General features: G+C 36.2%; 1 protein-coding gene across 1 annotated transcript in view; it reads left to right on the top strand.

The window, feature by feature from the left end:
- The window catches only part of LOC150075815 (outer dynein arm-docking complex subunit 2-like), an 85,492-nt gene that overhangs the window by 26,191 nt on the left and 32,520 nt on the right, over positions 1-26,781 (top strand). The window contains exons 5-7 of the mRNA XM_090387193.1: positions 7,563-7,772; positions 22,314-22,562; positions 24,927-25,055. Of these exons, the coding sequence (XP_090243319.1) occupies positions 7,563-7,772; positions 22,314-22,562; positions 24,927-25,055 (588 nt within the window). The remainder of the gene's footprint in view (positions 1-7,562; positions 7,773-22,313; positions 22,563-24,926; positions 25,056-26,781) is intronic.

The raw sequence follows: 26,781 nt of genomic DNA, 5'->3' as shown, positions 1-26,781 counted from the left end.
TGAGAGATGGCAAATGAAGTTTAACATTGACAAATGTAAAGTACTACATATGAGAAGCAGTAACCCCGGAGCAACGTATCAACTCTGTGGTACTACGCTGACAGTGGTAGAGAATGAAAAGGACCTGGGGGTAATTGTGCAGGCAGATATGAAGTTTTCTGAACAGTCTGCAAGAGTAGCTCATGGTGTCTTGTCAATGATATACAGGAATTTTTCTAGCAGGGATAAGGAGGTGATTATCCTCTTATATAAGGCAATGGTCAGGCCACACCTTGAGTACTGTATACAGGTCTGGAGGCCTCATGTTAAGAAGGATGTAGAGCTGCTGGAACGAGTACAGAGAAGGGCAACAAGATTAGTGAATGGAACAAAGGGTTGCTCTTACGAAGAAAGGCTTAAGTTTTGCAAATTACAGTGTCTGGAGACTAGGCACCTGTGAGGTGATCTGATAGAGGTGTATAAAGCCTTGAATGGTTTGAGCATGCTCAATGCTGATGGAATTCTTCCTCTTGCTCAAAATAATCACCTGAGAGATCATAATTTCAATTTGAGGAAAGACAGTTGTAGGATAGATGTGTGGAAGTTGACCTTTTGCCTGCAGGTAGTTGGTTGGGGGAACAGACTTCCATTCTTTGTTGTGGAAGTTGATAGCGTAAATAAATTTAAGGCTGAGCTGAACAGGTTTTTTTTTTTTTTTTTTTTGGCTGATGCTGCATAAGCTTGCTTTCTTGCATCATATTCCTCTACTAATGCTAAAAAAAAAAAAAAAAGAAGAAGAAGATACTAGATAGGATTGATCCATGGACTCATGCTTCTATTGCGATATATATTCTGGTCTTCCCATCAGCTTGAAACAGGAGGAATCTGGATTCATCTGAAAGTAATGTTTTTTCAATCCTCCACTGTCCAGTGTTGATGTTCCTGAGCCAACTATAACTGTGCCTTCTTATTTTTTTCTGAACTTGAGTCTAATTTGGTTCAGTTGTCAGTTGCGATATCTCAGCCATGACAAGGTATGATGAGTTGTGCATTCTGAAATGCCTCTTTGGTTACCACTGTTTTTACTGGGTTGTTATTTGATTGACTGTAGTCTTTCTCTTATACTGATAAGCCTTATCATCAACCTCCATTGGCCTCTTTCATCAATGAGCTTTTCCATGCTTGGGATTTGTACTGGCTGTTTGTTATTTGGTTATTGGATAAATATATACGTGGAAACCATAGAACAGTTAAAGTTTCTGAGATACTCATATTGGCACTAACTGCAGTGCCATGCTCAGTCACTTAAATCTTTCTTCTTGTTCATTCTTGCACTGAATGCTTCCATATATCTTCTCAGCTGCTTTATGTTACATGGTACAAATGTGCAAAACTGTTACGGAAGGAGTGCTCCGTTTCATGAAGAGGATAAGTGTACTTAATAAAGTGACCACGTAGTATATATGCTTTTCATTAACTATACAAAACATAGCCTATAGCTTGTCAGTTCATGTGCAGATATGGGGTAGATATAGAGTTGTTAGCTGAAAACTAACAATTATATATCTACACCAGGGATTTCCAAACTTTTTAGACATGTGGAGCCCCACGTCAGAAAGAAAAAACATTCCGGAGCCTTAATAAAAAAAAATACACTAAAAATAGAAACAGCCAGTGACTAGCACCAGATCTTTACATATATAACATGCACATTTACAATCCAAGGTCCCTTAGAAAAGGCCAAATTTACTTTTTACTTTTATCACGGCATATTCTGATTAAATTTTATAGTTTTAGAAAAAAATATTAACATTCTAAAATTTCTTTGCAGAATCCAAGGGCTTTGTGGAGCATAATTTGAAAAGGGCTGATCTACACCATATCTGCACATAATAGCTACTGCATGCTTTTTTTTATCCCCCATCATATGATATATAATGGGGGATAAAAAAAAATTTTTAAAAATTAAACAAAACATTGGTATGTGATATATGGATTGTACATAGGTTCTAGGGTTGGAAAGATGAAAAATCAGCCATAACATATTGGTAACAAGCTTTTATCAGTTATTAAATCAGTTATTATAATTAATTTTAATAGTAACAATCATAGTCATATTTTCAAAATAAATTATAAATTCAGTTATTCAGAGTATTTTCCTTAACTCTTTTTGGTATCTTTGTTTGGAACTACAATTCATCTACCCTGTTTATACTTCTGTTTGTTTTTCCTGGGTTTTATTAACTTGTTACTAATTGTATGGGGTCTTTTTTAACTCCAGTTTTCTTTAGTTCCCTTACACTCTACAACTACTCTGTGCACTTTCAGTAAATCATGGTCCTTTCTAGGAAAAGATTTCATCTCAGTTTCTTTATTAAAATTTTGAGAAATATTTAAAAAGAAACAATACAATTGGTTGGTATGTGGAAGTGTACCTGCCATTCTGCTGATGGATTAAAAGTGAGAAGTTAAGACAGTCATGTACTTTTATTTTTCTTGGTGTCATTTTGCTTATTGTAATCCTTTGCATGCACAAAAATTTATATATAATTACATGAAGAAAAATTCAAATTGAAATTTTTTACATTTTAATTGAAAATAAATCAGTCAGCTATTGAGTGCCGGGCACTCAGTATGAAGGGGCTGTAGTCACGAATGGTTGTTAGTGTAGTATCTCAAATAGAGAGCTTTATGGTAACTGAAAAAAGTTTCTAGTATCCCGGCTTGGCCTAAAACTGAGGAATTAACAAAAACGTTGTCTGTTTGAGTCTTTCCAGTTGTGAAATGACAAGGATGGGAGAAGTGACTTCGACTTCTTCCTGGAAAAGCAATTAAAGTCTTTGGGGGGGGGGAAGCAACTGGCAGGTGAGGGCCATGCAAGACTCTGCGCAGGCGCCTCCCCACCACCACCACCGCCGCCTCAACACTGGCTCTCTGAGTACCTCCTTGCCGGGACAACTCCAGCTTTGAAAATCATTAAAAAATATTTCTCGTTGCAAAATTTATAAATGACCTTTATAGAATTATTAACTAACTATTTAGCAACCTTTTTGTTACCAAAAGGAGAGTTACTTAGTACAAAGAAGCGTGCTATCGAAGTGCAATAAAAATTGTTTTTTTAATTTTAACACAAAAAGTAAATAATAGATTTCAATCAGAATAGTTTTCCCTTGATAAGCATCAAATAACGCATAGATAATGTGATTTTTAAATTTTTAGCCCCATTAGCAATGGAAATAGAGGGGGAGGGACAATTAAAATTACTTACATGAAAATTACTCACATTTTCATGTCTGGTGCCGCCATTTTTAATTTTAAAAATATTTTAAAATTATATTTTAAACCTACGTGTTGCACTCTTTCCAACATTGTACAATAAGCTATAGGCTGTCAACAACATTTTTGTCCCCCTCATTTACCCCACCCCAATTTCTCAGACAAATTTTTGTCAACAACAATCAATATGGCATTATGTTGGCCCACATGACATACAAACCCATGCAAAATTTCAAGTCAATAGGTTGAATGGTTCCAGAGATACAATGCTGTGACAGACAGACAGACAAACAACAGAGTGACATTATAAGGGTCCTTCGTTAGACTACGGACCCTAAAAATGACAAGGTTGTAAGTTGTCTGTATTATCTATATTATAATTTCCATTCACTGCTTACTAATCACATAGCCACAAGCATATTCCCAAGCAGTTGTGGGGAAAAGGGATGATACAGAAGAACTTGCATCACAAATTTATAACTTGAACAAATGAAATTATACATCAAAATGATTAATTGATATGCAAGCCATGTCAAAGTAGCCAGTGAGTAGATATCAGAAAAGTTGTGTGTTCAGTGAGAAACCGAACTGACTACACAAGTAGCAAGTTGGACTTTCTAGTAATAATAAAAATTGTTTCACCAACACATAGCTTGGAAATTGTTAATGAATTTGGAAAATTTCCTTATCCGTTCTAAAACTGACAAAAAAGATATTTGAATAATTTAGAAGGTTAAAGAAAAAATGAAAACTACTTGATTCACCAATGAATAAAATACATTGAAAGAATGCACACAAAACACTAAACAGTGCCCATGCTTAACTGTAGACACTTAATTGTCCATTCTTAGCTGTTATCAATAGTGTCAGAAAAATTTTTTATATATAGAGAGATGAGTTCTGGTGGAAAAGCATATATTTTGACAATAATGTGCATTTATAATCTGAGTTTTGAATGTAATTCTATCAGAGATTAGAAAAGCTCAAAAACTTTTTTTATTTCAGGCTGTGGTTAGCAAATTGGGTGTAGGGACACATGTTGCTTAAACAGATGTAATACATGATAAGCCATATGGATTGGGACACAACAATCAAAGTACAGGTAGTTCTTGACTTTACGAGTTAATTCGTTTCTGGTGCGCAATCGTAAAGTGAAAACTCATAATGCGGGAATTTATTTCCCATAGACGTAATGTTATGTTCTCAACAATAGACCATTTTACCAAGTAATGTAAAATAAAGTTCAACAAACAATAGTTTATGCTTAAACAATGATTTATTTTTCTAAGGCTGTGCTTTCGAAATGAAAGCATAGCCTTTAAAATCAAGCAAGGTATAATAATAATGAGATCACGTTTGTTTATGATCTGATATTTTGTTTCCAATGTTATTCCTCTTTGCTGTTTCTTTTTATTAATGTACCAAAACAAAGTAATACTCTCCATAGTATTACTTTGTTTTGGCATACTGTACAGTATTAATAAGCAGAATAAATTTGAAATAAGACAAGATAGCAAAAATGAAGTGCAACACAACCACCCTTTGTAACGTTAGCGTAGTAATTGCTTTATGTTATGTGAGTTAGTGAGACACTCTCATTTGCCTGAACAAACGCACAGTACTACGCATAGCTATACAATACTACATAGTACTTAATATTGTATAGCTACATGCATGGCTTGAAATGCCATATTTGTGAATGTTTAGCATTTATTTATTGCAATTAACGTTCATATTTTCAATTTTGTTGATACTTGATACTTGAAAAAAATAACTTGTAAAGCGCGAACTGCCTATAGTTATTGCACTTTGTAGACAGGAAATTTCTGGTTGAAGCAAATGAAAACCAAAGCCAAATGGATAAGCAGTCATGTGTGTTTAGCACCCATGATTGCATACAACAAAGGATAGATCAAGCTTCAAGCTTTTATGTTTTGGGAGAGCAGTATAGCAAAACAAGGGAGATCCAGTCTTGGGGATTACAGCATATGAAAATTGTTTTCTCTTTATAGATAATGCAGAAATATAATGTGCAAGTAACTTTTCAAATAATCTTGGAAGTGGGGAAGAGGTTTAATTATTCAAATTACCTACCCCTAGGCTACACTCGTATCCAACCATTTCTTTTCTTAACTGCTTTATCAAGTTTTCATTAACTGTTGTCTACTCACTTTCCAATGAGATAGTACTACTATCTTAACCATTGTCAGAATGAACTTTATTTTAAATAAATATTTCCAATATTTAAATAAAAATGTCCAAATTGAGCAATACAAGGCAACTCAGTGGAAAGGCAAGGTTAGTTTATTTATGGACTAGAACACTTAAAAAATGATGGTTATTAATTTTTAGGTTTAATATTTCACCTTAGGTCTTCATCTGAAGTAAGCAATGTTATAAAGTGAATAACTTTGAAATGTCACAGTGCTATGGAAATTTTAACTTATATCTATTTGGTAATCTCAGGTGATTTGAAAAGAGTTGTTCCCCTCTTATTCTCTTGATTCATTCTCCCTGTAGTAACTGTTTTCTGGTTCAGCTATATCTCTTGTTTTGTCATAGCTTTTATTTTGTTTCCTTTGACAAATGAGTGCCCCTTCCAGACTTTTTTGCCTCTTAATTTTCATCCATTACTAGCAGTGTTCTTGAATCATTCCCATTTCTTCAAAAAGTATATGCAGTACATCTCTGTTCACTAATGGAATAGTTCAGCACTGCAGTGACATAAACTCTGCCATTTAATATTATAAATAGTTAGATAAGCTAACTACTGTTTATATACTTAATAGGATAGTACAACTATTTCAGTAAACATCAAGCTCTACTTGGTTACTTATTACTATGCAGTAGTATAATGAACTATTATCATTCAACCTTGTAATGAGAATAATGATTTTGGTAACTATTTTCTCTGTCTTCATCTACAAGCTACTCTTTAATATGTTTTTAATTTAATATCTATCATGAGGGTCCTCTTCAGCATAATAAGAAGAAGCAAATATATCATATACCCAGATATCAATAAAACTTTTGATACTGTTCCACATGAAAGACTGCTGTACAAATTGGGGCATTGGGGACAAGTTACTGCTGTGGATAAATGAATGGCTGTAATAATGGCAGGAGACAGAGTAGTTATTAAAGGCACTGTCTTTCATGGATTGATGTTATGCACTGGGTCTCTTAGTGTCCAGTGTTGTGCCTTCTTACTGTTTTTAATATTTTTAATGATATTGATGTAGGTGTATTAAGTTTAATGTCTCAGTTTGCTGATGATACAAAGGTGGGCAGGGTGGTTAATGACAGTAAATTAAAAGGTATAAATTAAGCAGATGGGTTGAAAAATGGCAGATAAGGTTTAACATTTATAAATGCAAAGTTATTTATTTGGGTAACAATAATGATTCCAGAATGACATACTATCTGGGTGATATGAAATTCAAGGCAGTGAAGAATGAAAAAGACTATGGGTAAATTGTACAGTCCAATATGAAGTTCACTGAGCAATGCAGACAGGCTGCTAGAATAGATCATGTGGTTCTGCCAATGATATACAGGAATTTTGCAAGCTGAGACTAAGAGGCAATTATCCTGTTGTATAAGGAAATGGTTAGGTACTGCATACAAATTTAGAAATCTCATTTGAAGAAGGATGGAGGTCTGTTGCAACAGGACAGGTACATTGAAGAGCAACAAGATTAGTCAGGAGCATAGATGGGGGTACTGTTACCAAAAAAGACTTGAATTCTGTAAACTGCAGCATTCTATAAACTACTCTTCTGCAAAGACACCTGACTGGAGTGTTTAAGGCTTTGAATGGGTTGAATAAACTAAATACTGATGACTTCCTTATTATTTCTCAGCTGACAAGCACAAGGGAACATAAATTTTAATTGGAAGAGGATGGCTGCAGGATAGATATGCTGAAATTTTTTTTTCTTTCAGCCAGAAAGTAGTGTAGCTGGTTTTTGGGATAAAATTCCATCTGGTATAGTGAAAATGTGTAGTTGTAATAAATTTATAGAAAGATTGGACATATTATCAGAGGGCATGGGTAAATGAGGTGGGCAATTTTTTTTTGTGACAGATACTTTGTATAAGATTTCTTCCTTGCACCATTTTGCTACATACTGATATAAATATTTACAAATATTTTAAGCCTCGAACATAAAACATCCATTGCACACCTCACGTTGATTTCCATAATAATATATAGTATTTTTAGTATTTTAAAATATTTTACTTGGTAATAATTTGAAGGCTAACTGATGTTATATTTACGTGGTTAACTGTTTTTTCATTTTTAGATTGGATCATTAAAGATTTTGCAAGAAATTTCTCAAAACATTGTAATTCGCCATTCTATTGTGGATCTAGGAGGTTTAGAATCAATAGTAGCAATCCTTTCTGAGCCAAGTCTGGAGCTTCGATGTCTTGTGGCTGAAACAATTGCATACGTTTCCCGTTTTCGAAAAGCCCAAAGAATTGTCAGAAAGAAAAATGGTATTCCCTATCTAGTATGTAAACTTTAGTTTTCTGTTTGTGCTTCTTCTGACAGAAGAGTTAAAAATTATTTGTCTTAATAAATTTATGAATGGTCATCATCAATCCTTGGAGAAAAATTAATTCACACAGTAATTGTAAATTCTGATATTTTTATTTTTGACATAGAGATATGCATAGATAGTCATAGGCATTCATCATTTAATTTGAAATTATGAAATTTCAATATCCACATCTACTCCCCCCCCCAAAAAAATACGTCATCCAGAATTTTTTGTTCACTGTTGAATATTTCATAAAAACCGTTGTAAGACCACTGTATTTATATTAAGTTATAAAAGTACCTTTATGACTTTAGTTTTCAGACTAAAGTTTTCACTTTAGTTTTTCAGAAATTTCTTTATTTATTCCTTCCTGCATATAAGTGACAAAATGCCCTATTCCAATTTTCTGTTATGCCTAGTGCCTTCCAGAAAATTGGAGGAGGACATTTTATGTGCCCAATCTAAGCCTATGATCTTTAAACACAATGCCATTTGCATATGTTATTATTCATTTTATTTGTATTTAAAACTGGGTATATAAAATGACTAAGATAAATGTACCTGTGTTTACAACACTATCCTTCTACACTGTGTGCCATAGGTCTGGGTTCAAGTCCCATTGTGATGGGAAGCTGAGTTGAGTGAGTGAACAACTGAATGTGTGGATGAATAAATGACTGTACACATTTACTGGATGAATGTTGAAGTGCATGAATGAAAATAAGAGTATAAGAGAATGACCGACTGAGGGTGACTAATCAAATGAATTGAATGAAAGAACACAGGTAATAATATATGGGATAAAGAACTTTTACCTCATTATATTAAGGTCACATAAATGTGTGAATGTCTATTATTTTGACCAGTTACTTTAATTAGTTGTCCTCTCATATAGGCTAGATTAAATGACTTTGGTTATTAATATATTACATTTGCCATGTTTACTGCATATCCCCCCCCCCTGTGCAAAAAAGATGACGGATGAATGAACAAACCAAAAAAAAAAAAAATTGTAAAAGGCTAAAGATATATAAAATGTGTGCTGCCTATAAAATGTAAAAAAAAAAAAAATTACAAAACCTAAAGTGTAAGAAAAAATTAAATTTAAAATGTAAGAAAAAAAAAAAAAGACTATAAAAAGTAAAATTGTGTGAATGATGAGTGAATGAAAGGTAATATTCATTGCACGTTCTATTTTAGCCTCTTCACTGCAGACCCTCGGGGCCTCATGGTTATCCAAGCTAACACCATGCTGTAGCTTGTCCTAGCTGGCATGGCGTGGGATGCTGACACTGGCCATTAGGGTAACCCCAGGCCAGTGTAGGACAGAGCTGCAAAAAGTGCCCTACACCATAGGGATATCTTTCGCTATGCTCTTTTATTCCTATCATCTTCTTCCTCCCCATCCTGGGTGGCCCTACCCACTTTTGCCTGGTGGCTCACCCCACCACCCACTTTCAACTTCCACCCTCTGGACCAGGATGGGCATTCTGTACCAGTGGCCCCCTTACTGTCCCCCTTTCAAATCAGGTGGTGCCTCAACTGCTGCCCCCTCTGTTCTCTACCTCTTTTATCCCACCCTCTTATCTCCCCATTATCTCCTTTCCAATAAAAAAAAAAAAGCTACCCCAGGGTTCACCCTGCCAGAGCTATTCTCTCCTAATGTGTCCTGCCCCACCTCCCCTGGGCAGAAACTGGGGGTGTTAGTAGCTCTCCACAGGCCCCCAGACTAAGTGGCCAGAAGAACAACACAACTCACACTAATACTTCACAAAACACACTAACACACACCCTGGCCTTATGCAGAATATTGTATTCTACACAGAGTAAAAAGCAGAGTTCAGGGGGACCCTCGGAGTCGCCAGACAAAAAACACTATGCCTCTATGTCACAACATGATGGGAAGCACTTCTGTGGGCACTTTTCATACCATGGCTGAGTTAGTCAGTTTTTGATAAGGGTTGGCATTAGTAGAGACACATGATGCAAGAAAGCCAGCTTATGCAGCATCAGCCAAAAAAAAAAAAAAATGCTCCGATTTCACCCCTCCGTTTGTTAAAAATACCTGTCCAGCCCAGTCTTAAATTTATTTAGGCTATCAACTTCCACAACAAAGGATGGAAGTCTGTTCCACCAACCAACTACCTGCTGGCTAAAGGCAAACTTTCGCGCATCTATCCTACATCTGTCTTTCCTCAATTTGAATTTATGCCCTCTCAGGTGATCATTCTGAAGAAGAGAAAGTATTCCATCAGCATTGAGCATGCTCAAACCCTTCAAGGCTTTATACACCTCAATCAGATCACCTCACAAGTTCCTAGTCTCCAGACACTATACTTTCCAAAACTTAAGCCTTTCTTTGTAAGAGCAACCCTTTGTTCCATTCACTAATCTTGTTGCCCTTCTCTGTACTCATTCCAGCAGCTCTACATACTTCTTGAAATGAAGCCTCCAGACCTGTATACAGTACTCAAGGTGTACTTGAGGCAATGGTCAAGCCATTGCCTCATGTACACCTTGAGGCAATGGTCAAGCCATTGCCTCATGTACACCTTGAGGCAATGGCCTGACCATTGCCTTATACAAGGGGATAATCACCTCCTTATCCCTGCTAGAAAAATTCCTGTATATCATTGACAAGACACTATGAGCTACTCTTGCAGACCGTCTGCACTGCTCAGAAAACTTCATATCTGCCTGCACAATTTACCCCCCAGGTCCTTTTCGTTCTCTACCACTGTCGGTGTAGTACCACAGAGTTGATACGTTACTCTGGGGTTACTGCTTCCCATATATAGTACTTTACATTTGTCAATATTAAACTTCATTTGCCACCTCTCAGCCCATCTGCTCAACTTTTAAGATCCTGTTGCAACAGCGTACTGTCAATAGTGTCCTCAACAACCCTGCCAACCTTCATATCGTCTGCAAACTTGGACATTAAGCTTGATATACCATCATCAGTATCATTTATAAATAAAGAAAACAACAATGGACTCAACACTGAACCCTGAGGGACTCCACTAATAACATTAGGCCACAATGAGCAGTGACCATTGATTACCATTCTCTGTATTCTCTAACTCAACCACCCCTTTATCCATAGCAGCAATTTGCCTCCAATGCCACACTGCTCCAATTTGTTCAGCAGTCTTCCATGTGCAACAGTATCAAAAGCTTTTCTAAGATCCAAATATATAATATCAAAGTTATTCCCTGCATCCAGTTCCTTTGTGCCCACATCATAGTATCCAATCAAATTGGTCAGGCAAGACTTTCCCTTAAGAAAACCATGCTGTGTCCGAGCTATAACTGATGTTTTGTCTAGATTAGCATTAGTAGAGGCATTTGATGCAAGAAAGCAAGCTTATGCAGCATCAGCCAAAAAAAAAAAAAATAAAGTAAAATAAATAAATAAAAAATAACCACTTCCACTTCACCCCTCTGTTCGTTCAAAATACCTGTCCAGCTGAGCCTTAAACTTATTTAGGCTATCAACTTCCACGACAAGGGATGGAAGTCTGTTCCACCTACCAACCACCCGCTGGCTAAAGGCAAATTTCTGCACATCTATCCTACATCTGTCTTTCCTCAATTTGAATTTATGCCCTCTCAGGTGATTATTCTGAGCAAGAGGAAGAATCCCATCAGCATTGAGCATGCTCAAACCATTCAAGGCTTTGTACACTCTATCAGATCACCTCGCTGGTGCCTAGTCTCCAGACACTGTAATTCGCAAAACTTAAGCCTTTCTTCGTAAGAGCACCCCTTTGTTCCATTCACTAATCTTGTTGCCCTTCTCTGTACTCGTTCCAGCAGCTCTACATCCTTCTTGAAATGAGGCCTCCAGGCCTGTATACAGTACTCTAGGTGTGGCCTGACCATTGCCTTATACAAGGGAATAATCACCTCCTTATCCCTGCAAGAAAAATTCCTATATATCATTGACAATACACCATGAGCTACTCTTGCAGCCCGTCTGCACTGCTCAGAGAACTTAATATCTGCCTGCACAACCACCCCAAGGTCCCTTTCATTCTCTACCACTGTCAGTGTACTACCACAGAGTTGATACGTTGCTCTGGGGTTGCTGTTTCCCATATGTAGTACTTTACATTTGTCAATGTTAAACTTCATTTGCCACCTCTCAGCCCATCTGCTCAACCTTTCCAGATCCTGTTGCAGCAGCATAGTGTCAGTAGTGTCCTTGACAACCCTGCCAACCTTCGTATCGTCTGCAAACTTGGACATTAAGCTTGATATACCATCATCAATATCATTTATAAATACAGAAAACAATAAAGGACCCAATACTGGACCCTGAGGGACTCCACTAATAACATTAGTCCATGATGAGCAGTGTCCATTGATTACCACTCTCTGTCTTCTCCCCCTCAACCACCCCTTTATCCACAGCAGCAATTTGCCTCCAATGCCACACTGCTCCAATTTGTGCAGCAGTCTTCCATGTGCAACAGGATCAAAAGCCTTTCTAAGATCCAAGTATATAATATCAAAGCTATTCCCTGCATTCACGGGTCTATAATTACTTGTGTCAGCCTTTGATCCTCCCTTGTGAATTGGGGTCACATTTGCACATCTCCAGTCCATGGGTACCTCCCCTGAGTCCAAGGAAGCTCTCATAATTATGGCTAAGGGTTTGCTTACTTCTTTTGCTGCCTCCTTTAATATAACTGAATAGATCCCATCCACCCCAGGTGCCTTTCTTGTGTTTATCTTCAACAATTTCTCCTCCACTTTACTCTCAGTTATTACAAGATTCTCTAGCTTACTGCTAGAGTTGAAAACACCTCTGGCATTCCCCTCGCTGAATAACTCCTCATGTGTGAATGTCGATGCAAAATATTCATTTAGTTTGTTAGCTACCTGAGCAGGGTCATCAACAGTTGACCCATCGATATCAAGTGGACCAATCTGATTCATCCCCTTCCTTCTAGAGTTTACATAAGTAAAGAACTCTTTGCTGTTTTCGCATCCCTTGCCAAGGATCTCTCGTAATCTGCCTTTGCCTGCCTAACCTCCTTTGTAACTTGGTTACAGATCAACTTGTATCTATCATAGGCTTCTGTGTCACGTGTTAATTTGTATGTATCCCATGCATTTTTCTTCTCTGCCATATGCCTCATTAGTTCGTCTGACATCCATTTAGGCCTAAACCTTGAACAATATTTCTTAGTTGGTATGTAAAGCCTAGTAGCTTGCAAGATAAGTTCTTTGAATGCTTTCCATTTTGAATTTGCTGTTGGTAACATCATCAGTTGATCCCACTGTATAGAATTTAAATACTGTCTCAGTCCATCGTAGTCGCCTTTAGGAAAGCAATACCCCTTCCCTTTACCCCTAATGGTAGTTACCTCTTTGAGTAACGCCCACTTCAGAACACTGTGATCACTGCCACCTAGTGGTTCATTTATCTGCAGATTCTTAATGCATGAAGAATCACTACTGATAATCAAATCAAGAGTATTACTCCCTCTAGTTGCCTCCCGAACATGCTGATGTAGAAAACAATCATCCAATAAATCCACAAAAGCCTTGCTAGGGTGTGAGTGACCAGCCCCCAAATTCCAGTCAATATCTGGGAAATTAAAATCCCCCATTATAAGACTCTCTGATTTACTGGCCCACTCTATTTCTCTGTACAGTTTCTTATTATACTCATCAGAGTCATTAGGCCTATAGCACACTCCTACTCTCAATTTTGATCTCCCAATGCTTATGTCACACCAAACTGACTCGACACTGCACTGTCCAGCGATGTTGACTGGCTTCACTTCCTTGGATTTTATGTGTTTCTTAACTAATAGCATAACCCCTCCTCCCTTCCTATTCTGTCTATCCTTTCTGTAGACATTGTACTCCCCAAATTCCAGTTCTGCATTCCTTATATCTGTGTGACACCACGTCTCTGAAATCCCAACAATATCTGCCTTTGATGTTTTGAGCAATACGTCAAATTCATCAAATTTATTTACTAAACTCCTAGCATTGGTGTACACGCAAGTATACATGCACCTGCACTTCCTCTTAGCCACCCTAACACGACCCATGTGTTTACTTGTACCCCCATGATTCCCAGCAGTCTCTGAAATATCCTGCATCTTATTTTCCAGGCTGCTGCTCATTCCAATAGAAGAAGCAAGAATCCCTTTCTCCTCTGCCAGTGGCTACTGTTAATCTATTAGTCCTTGTATCCCCCCAATCTAGCAGTTTTCCGACCCACCTAACACTGCCTCGATAGCATCAGCAAACATTCTTGCACCCTTTCTATTTAAGTGTATCCCATTCCTATAGAAGCAGTCTCTCCTGTTAACAAGTACAGTCCAGGCTGAAAAAAATTCTACCCCTTGAGCCTTGCACATTCTTTCCAGGGCCGAATTGATTGACAAGGCTCTCATTATATACTCCCTTCTATTGTGTCTGGGCAGAATTGCAGACACTTTCAAATTCAACCCTAATTCACGGCTTTTTTTCATCAGTGACCTGTACTTGTTAAGTAATTCCGCCGGTCTCCTACTCTTAATATCATTAGTGCCAACGTGTACAACTATATCACCTTTTGTGCCCTTAAAAGATGATATCCGCTCTACAACGTCATCAACCTTTGCACCTGGCAGATGTTCCTGGAGTGCTTCTTTTACCAGTGCCTCCATTAATTTTCCTGGAACAGAAGTTAAACTAACAGGTCTATAATTACTTGTGTCGCTCTTTGATCCTCCTTTGTGAATTGGGGTCACATTTACACATTTCCAGTCCATGGGTACCTCCCCTGAGTCCAAGGAAGCTGTCATAATTATGGCTAAGGTTTGCTTACTTCCTTTGCTGCATCCATTTAGGCCTAAACCTTGAACAATATTTCTTAGTTGGTATGTAAAGCCTAGTAGCTTCCAAAGTTAATTCTTTGAATGCTTCCCATTTTGAATTTGCTGTTGGTAACATCATCAGTTCGTCCCACTGTATAGAATTTAAATACTGTCTCAGTCCATCGAAGTTGCCTTTACGAAAGCAATAACCCTTCCCTTTACCCCTGATGGTAGTTGCCTCTTTGAGTAAATCCCACTTCAGCACACTGTGATCACTGCCACCTAGTGGTTCCTTTATCTGCAGATTCTTAATGCATGAAGAATCACTACTGATAATCAGATCAAGGGTATTACTCTCTCTAGTTGCCTCCCAAACTGGCGCCTCCGTAGCCAGGTGGGAAGGAGCAGCAGTGCGTAGCACACGCTTCTTGATTAGACTGGGGTTCTAGCCCATCACTACCAAATACGGAGGATGCAGAAAGGTCAGGGAATGACCACTGCATATTCCCGGAGCAATATGGCCTTAGTTGCTAATGCTCCTAAAAAAACCAAATAACAAATAACAAGCCTCCCAAACATGCTGATGTAGAAAACAATCATCCAATAAATCCACAAAAGCCTTGCTAGTGTGTGAGTGACTAACCCACAAATTCCACTCAATATCTGGGAAATTAAAATCCTCCATTATAAGACTCTCTGATTTACTGGCTCACTCTACTTCCCTGTACAGTTTCTTATTATACTCATCAGAGTCATTAGGCCTATAACACACTCCTACTCTCAAGTTTGATCTCCCAATGCTTATGTCACACCAAACTGACTTGATACTGCACTGTCCAGCAATGTCGACTGGCTTCACTTCCTTGGATTTTATGTGTTTCTTAACTAATAGCATAACCCCTCTTCCCTTCCTATCCTGTCTGTTCCTGTACACATTGTACTCCCCAGATTCCAGTTCTGCATTCCTTATATCTGTGTGACACCAAGTCTCTGATATCCCAACAATATCTGCCTTTGATGTTTTGAACAATACCTCAAATTCATCAAATTTATTTACGATGGTTTTTATTTACCAGGGTTACATGGTTTTCCCTTCCAGAAACTCAAATTTTTTTTCGGCCTATAAGCAAAACCAACCATAGAATACACACACAATTTATATAATTTATAGACATAATATATGGTGCCTCGTGGGCTTAGTTGCCTTGTGTGAAATCAAAACAACATAACTTTACCCAGAGAGAGAGTAGGGAAGGACTGACCTTATGGACGTTAGTGGAGAAAACTCTCTTGGGCTGGGCCTTTCCCTATATGCTAATACCCAACTGAAAGCTGATTTGCATTCAACAGGAAATAAAATTAAAATTAACTGTTGAATTTGAATGACCAACACCGGTTGGATTTTGAGAACAAGTGACACATTACCAACAGCTGCTTCAGTTGAACCCCAGGGGCTCACATCTGGTGAGTATGGGCTTGGCACACCCAGAGTCCTGATCATCATTCTTCTCTTTCTTGGTGATTCCCTTCTACTTCTGGCTCTTGTTCTCTCTCTCTCTCAGGGTAATTCAGAATTCTTTGTTTTGGCTGGTGCAGCATAAGCTTCAGGCTTCCTTGCACCATATAGCTAATAATAATAATATATGCACATTATACACTGCACTTATTTCTTCAACCCCTCCTCAATTTTCTTCTGCAGTTATAATCAGCATGTGTTATATGTGATTCATCATAATTTGAATAATTCAGAAACAGTTTATCATCTTGTCCCTTTTTTTTTTATTGTATGTCTGCAATAGAGAAGTGGGGAAGAGGATAAGTAACATGCATACTCAAGATAGTAGGTTTGTGTCATAGAAAATCAGCCAGAGCAGCCACTGGTTGGACTGTTGTGTTAGGAATGCTGTAATTTTAGGATGCTAAAGTTGAGGATTACAAAAGTTTTCTTCTCCAGAAGTGTACCCTGAGTATTCAGTAGGGTATGAATTGCTGCATTTTACTGAAATATTAATTCCGATTAAGTGCTTTATCTTAACCCTGTATGGTGGTACTGTAAATTGGAACAGAAATTATGGTGTGTCATTTATTAGGCTTTGACTTTTTTTATCATAAACTGTAATTTTTAAAATTTTTGTTAAATTGGAAATTATCTTTATTAATTATGATTTACAAAACTGTTCCATTTTTCATCACTTGAAGTTTCTTATATTGTATCTATTTTTAGATACAGTGCAAGAGTATTTAAAGATATGCCAATCCACATATGCATTAAACATATATTACTTATTTTTCTGTTATATTTTCATCCTACAAACAAGAAAATTTTTTGCAAGAATTTCAGAAAAATACAAATTGGGTATAATGGGTCCAATTATACAGGATGTTTCATAAAGGACGCAACCCTAAAATGAAGAAGGTAGAACTTATGGGCAGGCAAATGTTATGCCAATTTTGACGTGCAGGTGGCAGCACTGCACCCAAGGTTACCCGAGATAAGCAATTGAATGACCGTGACATGTGTTAGTCTCGGTCAGGCATCCAGTCCGTTGTGTTGTGTTGGCCATGTCGTTTTTCAAGAATGAGTGTGTGTTTATTGTGGAGTCTTACTTCACATATATATCTTATAAACGTGTGCAAGATGAGTTTCAGATGAAATTTCCTTTGTCGTTTGTCCCCAACAAGTCAACAATATCACGTATAATTGCAAAATTTCATGAGACTGGGAGTGAGGAGGACAAAAAGAGCCCAGGCCAGCCATCACTGTTAACTGCGAACATTCTAGATGATCTGAATGAACGTTTAACCTGCTCACCAAGAAAATCGCTTAGGAAGTTATCTTCTCAAACTGGACTGTCACCAACTACTGTTTTCAGGGCTACAAAGAAGTTAAAATTACATGCATACCATATTGGTGTTGTTCAGGAACTGAAAGGACCTGACCATGAAAAACATGTATGGTATTGTCGTTGGTTTCATTCTTTTGTTGATGAAAATGGAATTGAGGTGTTGGATCGTGTTTATTTTAGTGACGAGGCTGGGTTCCACTTGGATGGTTATGTGAATAGTCAGAACAGCCAAATATGGAGCAGTGAAAACCAACATGCATATCACGAATGATCATTACATACCCTGAAAATTTGGGTTTGGTGTGCCATCTTGCGCCATCGTGTTATAGGACCTATATTTTTTGACAAAACAGGAATGTGGATGGAAAAGTTTATCGTGACATAATCCAATGGTTTATTGCATTGTTGGAGGTGAATAAATGAGAATGTTGGTTTTAACAAGATGGTGCAACCTGCCATACAGCAAATGAAACAATGGACATGTGACAGGAATTTTTCGGAGATCGCTTGATCTCAAAAAACTTGTGGCCTCCAAAATCTCCAGATCTTACTCCTACAGATTTTTTTCTTTGGGGACAATTAAAAGGTGAAGTGTTTCACAACATTCCTCATATCCTTGAAGAATTGAAGGCTAACATTGAAAAAGAGATTGCAAACATTACGTTAGGTGGCTGCAAATGTCATGAAAAGGGTATGAACCTGAATCCAGGCAAGTGGAAACCATTTCCAACACTTGTTGTAAAGGTTGTGTAATTTCTTTCCATTGTAAAGGTATGTGTAATTTATTTCCCTTTTGTGTGATTTGTTAAAATTCCTATAATACGATTGCAGTCTTTATGAAACACCCTGTTTATGGTCTGTTGTACAGGAGCTAGCCCTTTATTTAACTATTTACCCACTCAGCAGCAGCATAACGAAAAATTTCAAGATGCTTTATTCTTTATGATATTTATATGAAACTATTCGGGGAGCTTCTCTAGATATGGGGACATGTAATGAAGCATCCGTTTGTTTGTTTGTTTGTTATTTCGTTTTTAGGAGCATTAGCAACTAAGGCCATATTGCTCCAGGGATTTGCGGCGGTCATTCCCTGACCTTTCCGCATACTCCATATTTGGTGGTCACAGGCTCGAACCCCGGTCTAATCAAGAAGCGTGTGCTAGGCACTGCTGCTCCTGCCCACCTAGCTACGGAGGCACCATGAAGCATCTGCAGGGCTTTGTGATATGCCACTGCCATATAGCAGGGAACATTCACTTATGTGAGTGCCTTATTAACATTCACTTATTAATTATCAAATAATTACAAAAATAGTTGTGAGCACTTGTACATTGTCTGTTAGACTTAACACTAAATAGTTAACCTCTTAAAATGAGTAAATTAAAACAAAAAATACTGCATTGTCATTTACAGGCAATTAGAGGGAAAGGAACATAAGAGGATATGGTCTTCTGCCTAAATTTAGAGGAATAAAAGAGTGGCTTAGCTTAGTATTATCAAGTACAGGCAATTCCTATATAACATGGTACTTCTACAATGCGGTTTCGCTCTAACGCGATTGATAAATTGCGGCAATCCTCGCACAACATGGTACTTATATGACACGGTTTCACTCTAACACAATTTGAGAATTGTGGGAAATCTCGCATAACACGGTATTTTTGAGCTTTTGTGCTGGGAAAACTCTGCTATTATGTTAGATGTAATTTTGAACGTTTCCATTCTTTTTTGTGAATCCTTGCTGTTGACTTGCTAGTCAATACCTTCATAATATTTTTTTAAAGCACATTTCTGGAGGTCACTACCATAAAACAATTTGCAGTTTAGGTTTATTGATGTTTTCTGTTAGTGTAATCAATTATAAATGGGTAGGAAACTGATCTTCTTGCATTTGCTGTAGTACCAATAGCTGGAATTCTGTGGATTTTTACGTTATTATGGTGAAATGTTTTTCCCCCTTCATGAAATAAGCAATCATATAAAAAACATAAATGAATTTATCGTGTTTGTTGCAACTTGTGCATGCCATGTTCTTTGTTATTAATTTCTTATCATTTTTTTACTGTTTTAAATTTTACAACCAAAAAAAAAAAAAAAAAAAAAAAGGTCAGTGAACAGAAGAAATATCAAATTAGTATGTACATATTACAGTATGTATTAATTAAGCTATGTACGTAAGCAAGCATAAATTTATTTTTATTTTGCTAACTGGAAAATAGTCTTCCGATTTTCACATATCATTTAAAGCGGGGGTCCATTGTATTTTATTGGGAGATCCCTGTGTTAGATTCTGTGCTATTGAACTTGTGCTTGTTTGAGACCATAAAAAATTCTGACTTCGAAGAGTGCAGTTCATGACTTTTGAAAAGAGCAGAAGGTACCCAAACTCTAGATGCTGCAGAAGAGATTGTGCTTAGCAGCGATGAAGAGGAAGAAAATTAAATGAACGTACATTATCTTACATATAAGTATCACAGTTTGTAAGGTAACACGTTTGTTTAGTTATTACTATTTAAGTTACTACTATTATAAAATAAAGTTAAAATATTAAGTTATTACTACTATAAATATTAAGTTTCCGATAGTTATTAAAAAAAAAAAAGGTGTATATTTGTTAGCTTTTGGAACGTAACCCCCCCTTTTTTTACTGCTTCTTTGTCTCCTATAACACGGTTTCACATTACACGAGATTTTGTAGGAACCAAACAACCGTGTTATACAAGGGTTACCTGTACTCATTAATATCAAATATGATTTCTGCACTTCAAGTTAAACAGTGTATTTTCTGCTATCTCTCCTTACATTAAGTGCTATTCTTTGAAAACACTCACTCATGCTTATATATTTAACACTTTTTTAACTCGCGACTGGCTTGTTCTGTTAGTAAACCATTAAAAATGTTACAAAAGAAGCTTTAAAAATAATGTAACATGGGCAGGCAAGTCGCATTAACAATAACTGATAGAAGTATTTACATTTTCTCTGTGTTAGAGAAGATTGCTTGCAAATGAAGCACTCCAGATGATAAAAATATGTTTACTTACAAATATAAACCACGGATTTTTAGCTAGAATGGTTTCTCTTCAGTGATGTATATAGTCAATAACATAAAAGAACATAATAAAGACTGCACTAGAAACTGATGACACTAATGTTTGCAAAATTTGCAGACAGTACCAGTAATTGTGATTTATTAGTGATGATAGTACCCAGCCTTTTTATACAGCTGTATATATAAACAAACGGATTTTTTTTTATATATATCAGTTCCTAATTCAATTCTCACTGTATTTTTTTATGTTTGTTGTCAATATATATAGATCACTGAAGAGGAACCAAGTATCTAGGCATGAAAACTGTGATTTATTCATCTAAGTAAGTATATTTTTACCACTAGGAGTATTTTCATTTATAGGAAATCTTCCCTAACATGGAGTGAATGTAGATACTGTTATCAGTTATTGTATCTGACAGAAGTCTTACAAAAAAAAGAAAATGTTCACAATGATGTTTTGAATGGTAATGGAGAAAAACTGATTAATGATTAACTGATTCATTATGGAAGTATATTTCATAAAGGTAGGTACAGCTTTGGTTTGTGGAATAAATCACTTTGTTCAGAATCAGGCAGGCGCCTCCGTAGCTAGGTGGGCAGGAGCAGCAGTGCGTAGCACACGCTTCTTGATTAGACCGGGGTTCAAGCCCGTGACCACCAAATACGGAGGATGCAGAAAGGTCAGGGAATGACCACTGCATATTCCCGGAGCAATATGGCCTTAGTTGCTAATGCTCCTAAACACCAAATAAATAACAATCAGAATCAGGTATGGGCTTAGGTGCTCAATACAACACATTTAAAAGAATAAATTCTTCAACCCAATGGTTGATAAAAATGGATACTTCTAAACGTGAGCAGAAGATAAACATTATCCCTGACTACTGCTTTTTCTAGCTCATTTAGCTACCTTAGCTGACAATCTAAGTTCATTTTTTCGTCAGGATTATCTCAGTTACCATCTGAGATTATCATTATGGAAGTATTTTTCATTTGTATATGAAGCATCTTCCAAATTGTCTTTTTTTTAACTTGAAGCAAATACATTTGACCCGTCCATATCTCCGTGTTACTGCTTCCTTACCATATTACTGAAAAATGTAAATGTCCCCAGCATGTGAAAGAGTATTTATTTTTTTGATGCCTTACCTTTGTATTATAGGGCTTTCATACATCTCATATTTTCTGTAAGCACTTTTTCACACATAATATGATTTGGGACACAATTACCATTTTATATATTTGTTTTCAACTACAATCTTGCCTAACTTCGTTATTGAGCCATACCCACATAACAATAGTTTTTCTCTTTTTTTTTTTTAAATTCCTATTTATTTTTTGTGCTAAAAGGTGTTCTTACTCATTCCACCATTGACTAACTAATTTTCTAGTTCACAACACTTGTTTCTTAACACTTATACTCCTTTTCAAGAAAAAGTGGGTCCTCCATGACATTATAATGGTTTCATCACTTTTCATTCATTTGGAAAGGTCTGGATTTGAATCCTTTTGGAGACTGGGGGAATTCTTCAATTAAGACTGTAGTTAGCCAATCTCGGGCAGAAGGAACAGAAGGAACCATGAGTTATTCCAGATTTTTCAGCCCACATAACATACAGATCAGCCCATGAACACATAGTTGTATAGATATAATACTCACAGCATAATATGGCTAGATGCTAATGTACTATATAAATCATAATAACAATAAGGAATAATGATCATCTGTCAAAATTTAAGAGGGGAACATCATTTGGTTTTAAAAAACTATTTATTTTGATTTCAGGTTGAACTCTTACACATACCTGTGGATATTCTCAACTGTCCTGTTGATAAACTTACAGCTGCCCAAAATGAAGAATTACGTGGAGCAAAATGTGGAGCTTTAGCCCTGTGGAGCTTAAGCGTTAGTACACGGAATAAAAAAGCAATATGGGAAACTGGAGCCATTAAACTTCTTGGAAAATTGTTAAAATCTGTTCATGAAGACATGTTAATTCCTATTGTAGCAACTATTCAGCAGTGTGCATCAGAGGTATGAATAGTGTATATGGGCTTATTTTAGAAGTTTCTAGACTACTATAAATGAATTAACTTTTATTTAATGTAGTCACCTCTAAAGGATACTCACTTGACATCCTCCCTCATCTTTTCTAGAATCCTTAAACAGAACCCACTATCTTGGTGCTCTGGCCACTCCTTAATCACATGAATAACATCATTATCTGTTTCAAATTGTTGCCCTTTCAAATACTTTCTCAGTGTAGAAGATAGCGATACTACTAATGAGGCCTGATAAAAAAAAAAAAAAAAATAGGATGATTATGACAACATCTCCATGGTTATATGAACTTTGTGACTGGGAGTGATCATTCAAGAAGATACCTCTGGAGAGTTTCTCATGATGTTCGGCATTTAATTGCTCATGAAATAGTAGCTAGGAAGAGTGATCTTAATCAATAACGAACTTTAACTTTTGAAGGTAATTAATAAATATCATTCCTTCTTTGTCCCAAAAAAATTGATGGCATCATCTTGGCAGGTTATAAGTAGTCTTGGTAGATTATAAGTAGTAAAATAGTGAAATTATAGTAGTCTTATAATACCGTAACAAACTGACTAAAAAAATTGAATGGCAAATGCCTAAAAAACGGTACTCACCTTGTATAAATCTGCAATAAATTTATTGGTAAATGGTGGCTGAATTTAGTTTGGAAGAAGCATTAAAAAGAATGGGGTAAAAATATTTTTAAACAAATTTTAAAAATATTTTTAACTTTTTTAAATGAGCGCAAGGAAGTAGAAGTGCAGATCTCCAATCCTTGGTTGTCATTAAAAGGTTGAAGGACGCGAATGAAATAAAAGAGAAGACCGATGGTGCCAATAGTCGTTGCGAGAGACTTTCGTTAAATGAACCGTCATCAGTTGGCAAATGGAAGAGAAGTGAGCGCGTGTTGTATTTAAAGTTGGTCTATACTCTCGTGATGCTCTTTTTGACACGTGGAACTTTAGCTGCGAAAGGTTCCAAGCCGGTGAGAGGTTGAAGGGAAGTTTTGCGTTAATAATATTGAGATCAATATTGAGGTTAATAATATTGAGGTTAATAATATTGAGATCAATATTATTAACGCAAAACTTTAATAATATTGAGATCAATATTATTAACGCAAAACTTCCCTTCAACCTCTCACCGGCTTGGAACCTTTCGCAGCTAAAGTTCCCACGTGTCAAAAAGAGCATCACGAGAGTATAGACCAACTTTAAATACAACACGCGCTCACTTCTCTTCCATTTGCCAACTGATGACGGTTCATTTAACGAAAGTCTCTCTCAACGACTATTGGCACCATCGGTCTTCTCTTTTATTTCATTCGCGTCCTTCAACCTTTTAATGACAACCAAGGATTGGAGATCTGCACTTCTACTTCCTTGCGCTCATTTTAAAATTTGTTTAAAAATATTTTTACCCCATTCTTTTTAATGCTTCTTCCAAACTAAATTCAGCCACCATTTACCAATAAATTTATTGCAGATTTATACAAGGTGAGTACCGTTTTTTAGGCATTTGCCATTCAATTTTTTTAAGTAGTAAAATAGTAATGAATCCAAGTTCATTTGTGATCACCAGATGTTTAACAAGCTTTTTTGATCTGAGAAACTTTTTCAAAAGTTTTTCTTTGCACAGTTTGCTCTTTTCCTCTTCTGATCTGCATTGAAATCCTTTGGTACCCATTTTGCTTAAATTTTTTTTCATGCTCAGTTCTTTGCAGGAAATATGATGAACTCAGTCAAAATATATTTAGTGTCTTTTCTATGTATTTTAACCAAATTATCATTCAAAATAATAAGCAGCATTAGCCTTGTATGAAATAGTGTTTTCTGTATTTGCTACAGTCATGCATTGCTCAGATATGGGTTCAACTTTTGTTGAGAAAAATTTTTGTGGCTGATCCCTTTTGAATTCAGAAACCTAATTCTTGATGTGTATGATGGACAATTGCCCATCATATAGTACCATCAAGAATTAGGTGTAATATAATGTCTCCATCGTATCCTCATGAATTTCCTTCACAGACACCATTTCAAAAATAGGTATTTCATTACTATACTGCTCTCTTGTATGAAATTATTGGTTTTGGTGGACAACACTTTTTTATATCTAATAAAAAATAATATTTAAGATATAGAGAGAACATCTGTATACATTTGTGTGACGTGCATATAAATGTTTGTAATTTAATAATATATTTATTTTATTTTCAAATAATGACATGTATGGTAGGCAAGAAATTTTTCAAATATCCCTCATACATTGGAAATACTTTCATTTTCTTATTTTGCTACATGGTTGTACCTTTGTTTGCGAGAGTTATGTAGTATATTATCTTATTAAATATAGGAAAATTACAGACTTGCCATTAGAGAGAAAGAAAGAGAGGGAGAAGGAAGAATGTTGGAAGACATCCAGAGACTTTTAGCTAGTGAAAATATTGAGTTACAAAAGCATTGTGCAGCAACAATTTTTAAAGTGAGTAGATTATTATTCTTTTATGTTAAAGTGAATTAAATATAAGTAAAATCAATATCTATAGCTTATTGGAGTACAGGTAACCCTCGTATAACACGGTAGTTTAGTTCCTACAAAATCTCATGTAATGCGAAACTATGTTATATGGGACTAAGAACCAGTACAAAAAGGAGGACGTTCCAAAAGCTAACAAAAATACACCATTTTTTTTATAACTATTGTAAACTTAATTTTTATAGTTGTAAAAACTTAATATTTTAACTTTATTTTTATAATAGTAGTAACTTAAATAGTAATAACTGAACAGATATCTTACCTTACAAACTGTGATACTTATATATCAGATAATGTACGTTCGTTTAATTTTTTTCCTCTTCATCACTGCTAAGCACAATCTCTTCTGCAGCATCTAGATTTTGTGTACCTTCTGCTCTCTTTAAGTCATGAACTGCACGCCTCAAAGTCAGAATTTTTTATGGTCTCAAACAAGCACAAGTTTAATAGCACAGAACCTAATCCAGGGATCACCCAACAAAATACAGTGGACCCCCCCCCCCCCCCCGCTTTAAAGATATAAAGCAAAAATTTAACTTTATTACCTTACCAATTAACAAAGTTAAATGATACGTGAAAATCAGAAGAATATTTTCCAGTTAGCAAAATAAAAATAAATTTACGATTGCGTACATAGCTTAATTAATACATACTATAATATGTACATACTAACTCATTGGACGCCTCCATAGCCAGGTGGGAAGGAGCAGCAGTGTGTAGCACACGCTTCTTGATTAGACCGGGTTCAAGCCCGTCACCACCAAATACGGAGGATGCGGAAAGGTCAGGGAATGACCACCGCATATTCCCGGAGGAGTATGGCCTTAGTTGCTAATGCTCCTAAAAACCAAACAACAAACAAACAACTAACTCATTGATATTTCTCTTCACTGACCTTTTTTTTTTTTTTGGTTGTAAAATTTAAAACAGTAAAAATGATAAACAATTAATAACAAAGAATGACATTAATAACATGGCACACACAAGTTGCAACAAACACAATACGCACAAGTGAGATACGGAGTAATGAGTTTCTGAAAATTTATTTATGCTTTTTATATGATTGAATATTTCATGGAAGGGGAAACACATTTCATGTGTTTCTCCTTAAATAAACTGGAAAGTGCAAATTGTTTTTATTGTTTTATGGTAGTGACCTCCAGAAATGTGCTTTAAAAAAATACCATGAAGGCGATAACAACCAACGAATTAACAGCAGGGATTCACAAAAAAGGAACGGAAACGTTGAAATTACATCTAACACAATAGCAGGGTTTTCCCAGCACAAAAGCTCAAAAATATTATGTTATGCGAGATTTCCCGCAATTCTCAAACCGTGTTAGAGCAAAACCATGTTGCCTGTTAGAGTATAACCATGTTATACGGGGGTTGCCTGTATTTAGAGATATGCCAATCCACATATGCATTAAACATATATTAATATCAGATTTCTAATGAAATTATACACTGATCCGTATAAAATTTTAGAAGGAAAAAAAGGAAAGAAATATTGTAGTACATATTTGTCAGAAGTGAATACGAAAAATCAGTTTATACTATATCTATTTCCTGCTGATATTTTTATGAGCATTATTTTTCTGAAATGGTGTTTTTTTTTTGCCACTTCTGTCTAAAGCAGTCAGAACACAGTGCAGCCAAATAGCATGTCACC

This window comes from Mastigoproctus giganteus, chromosome 13 (assembly GCF_048544385.1).
Source record: "Mastigoproctus giganteus isolate SK-2022 chromosome 13, ASM4854438v1, whole genome shotgun sequence".
NCBI lineage: Eukaryota > Metazoa > Arthropoda > Arachnida > Uropygi > Thelyphonidae > Mastigoproctus > Mastigoproctus giganteus.
The sequence above is the reverse complement of the archived record's forward strand: the minus strand, read 5'-3'. Positions and strand labels throughout refer to the sequence as shown.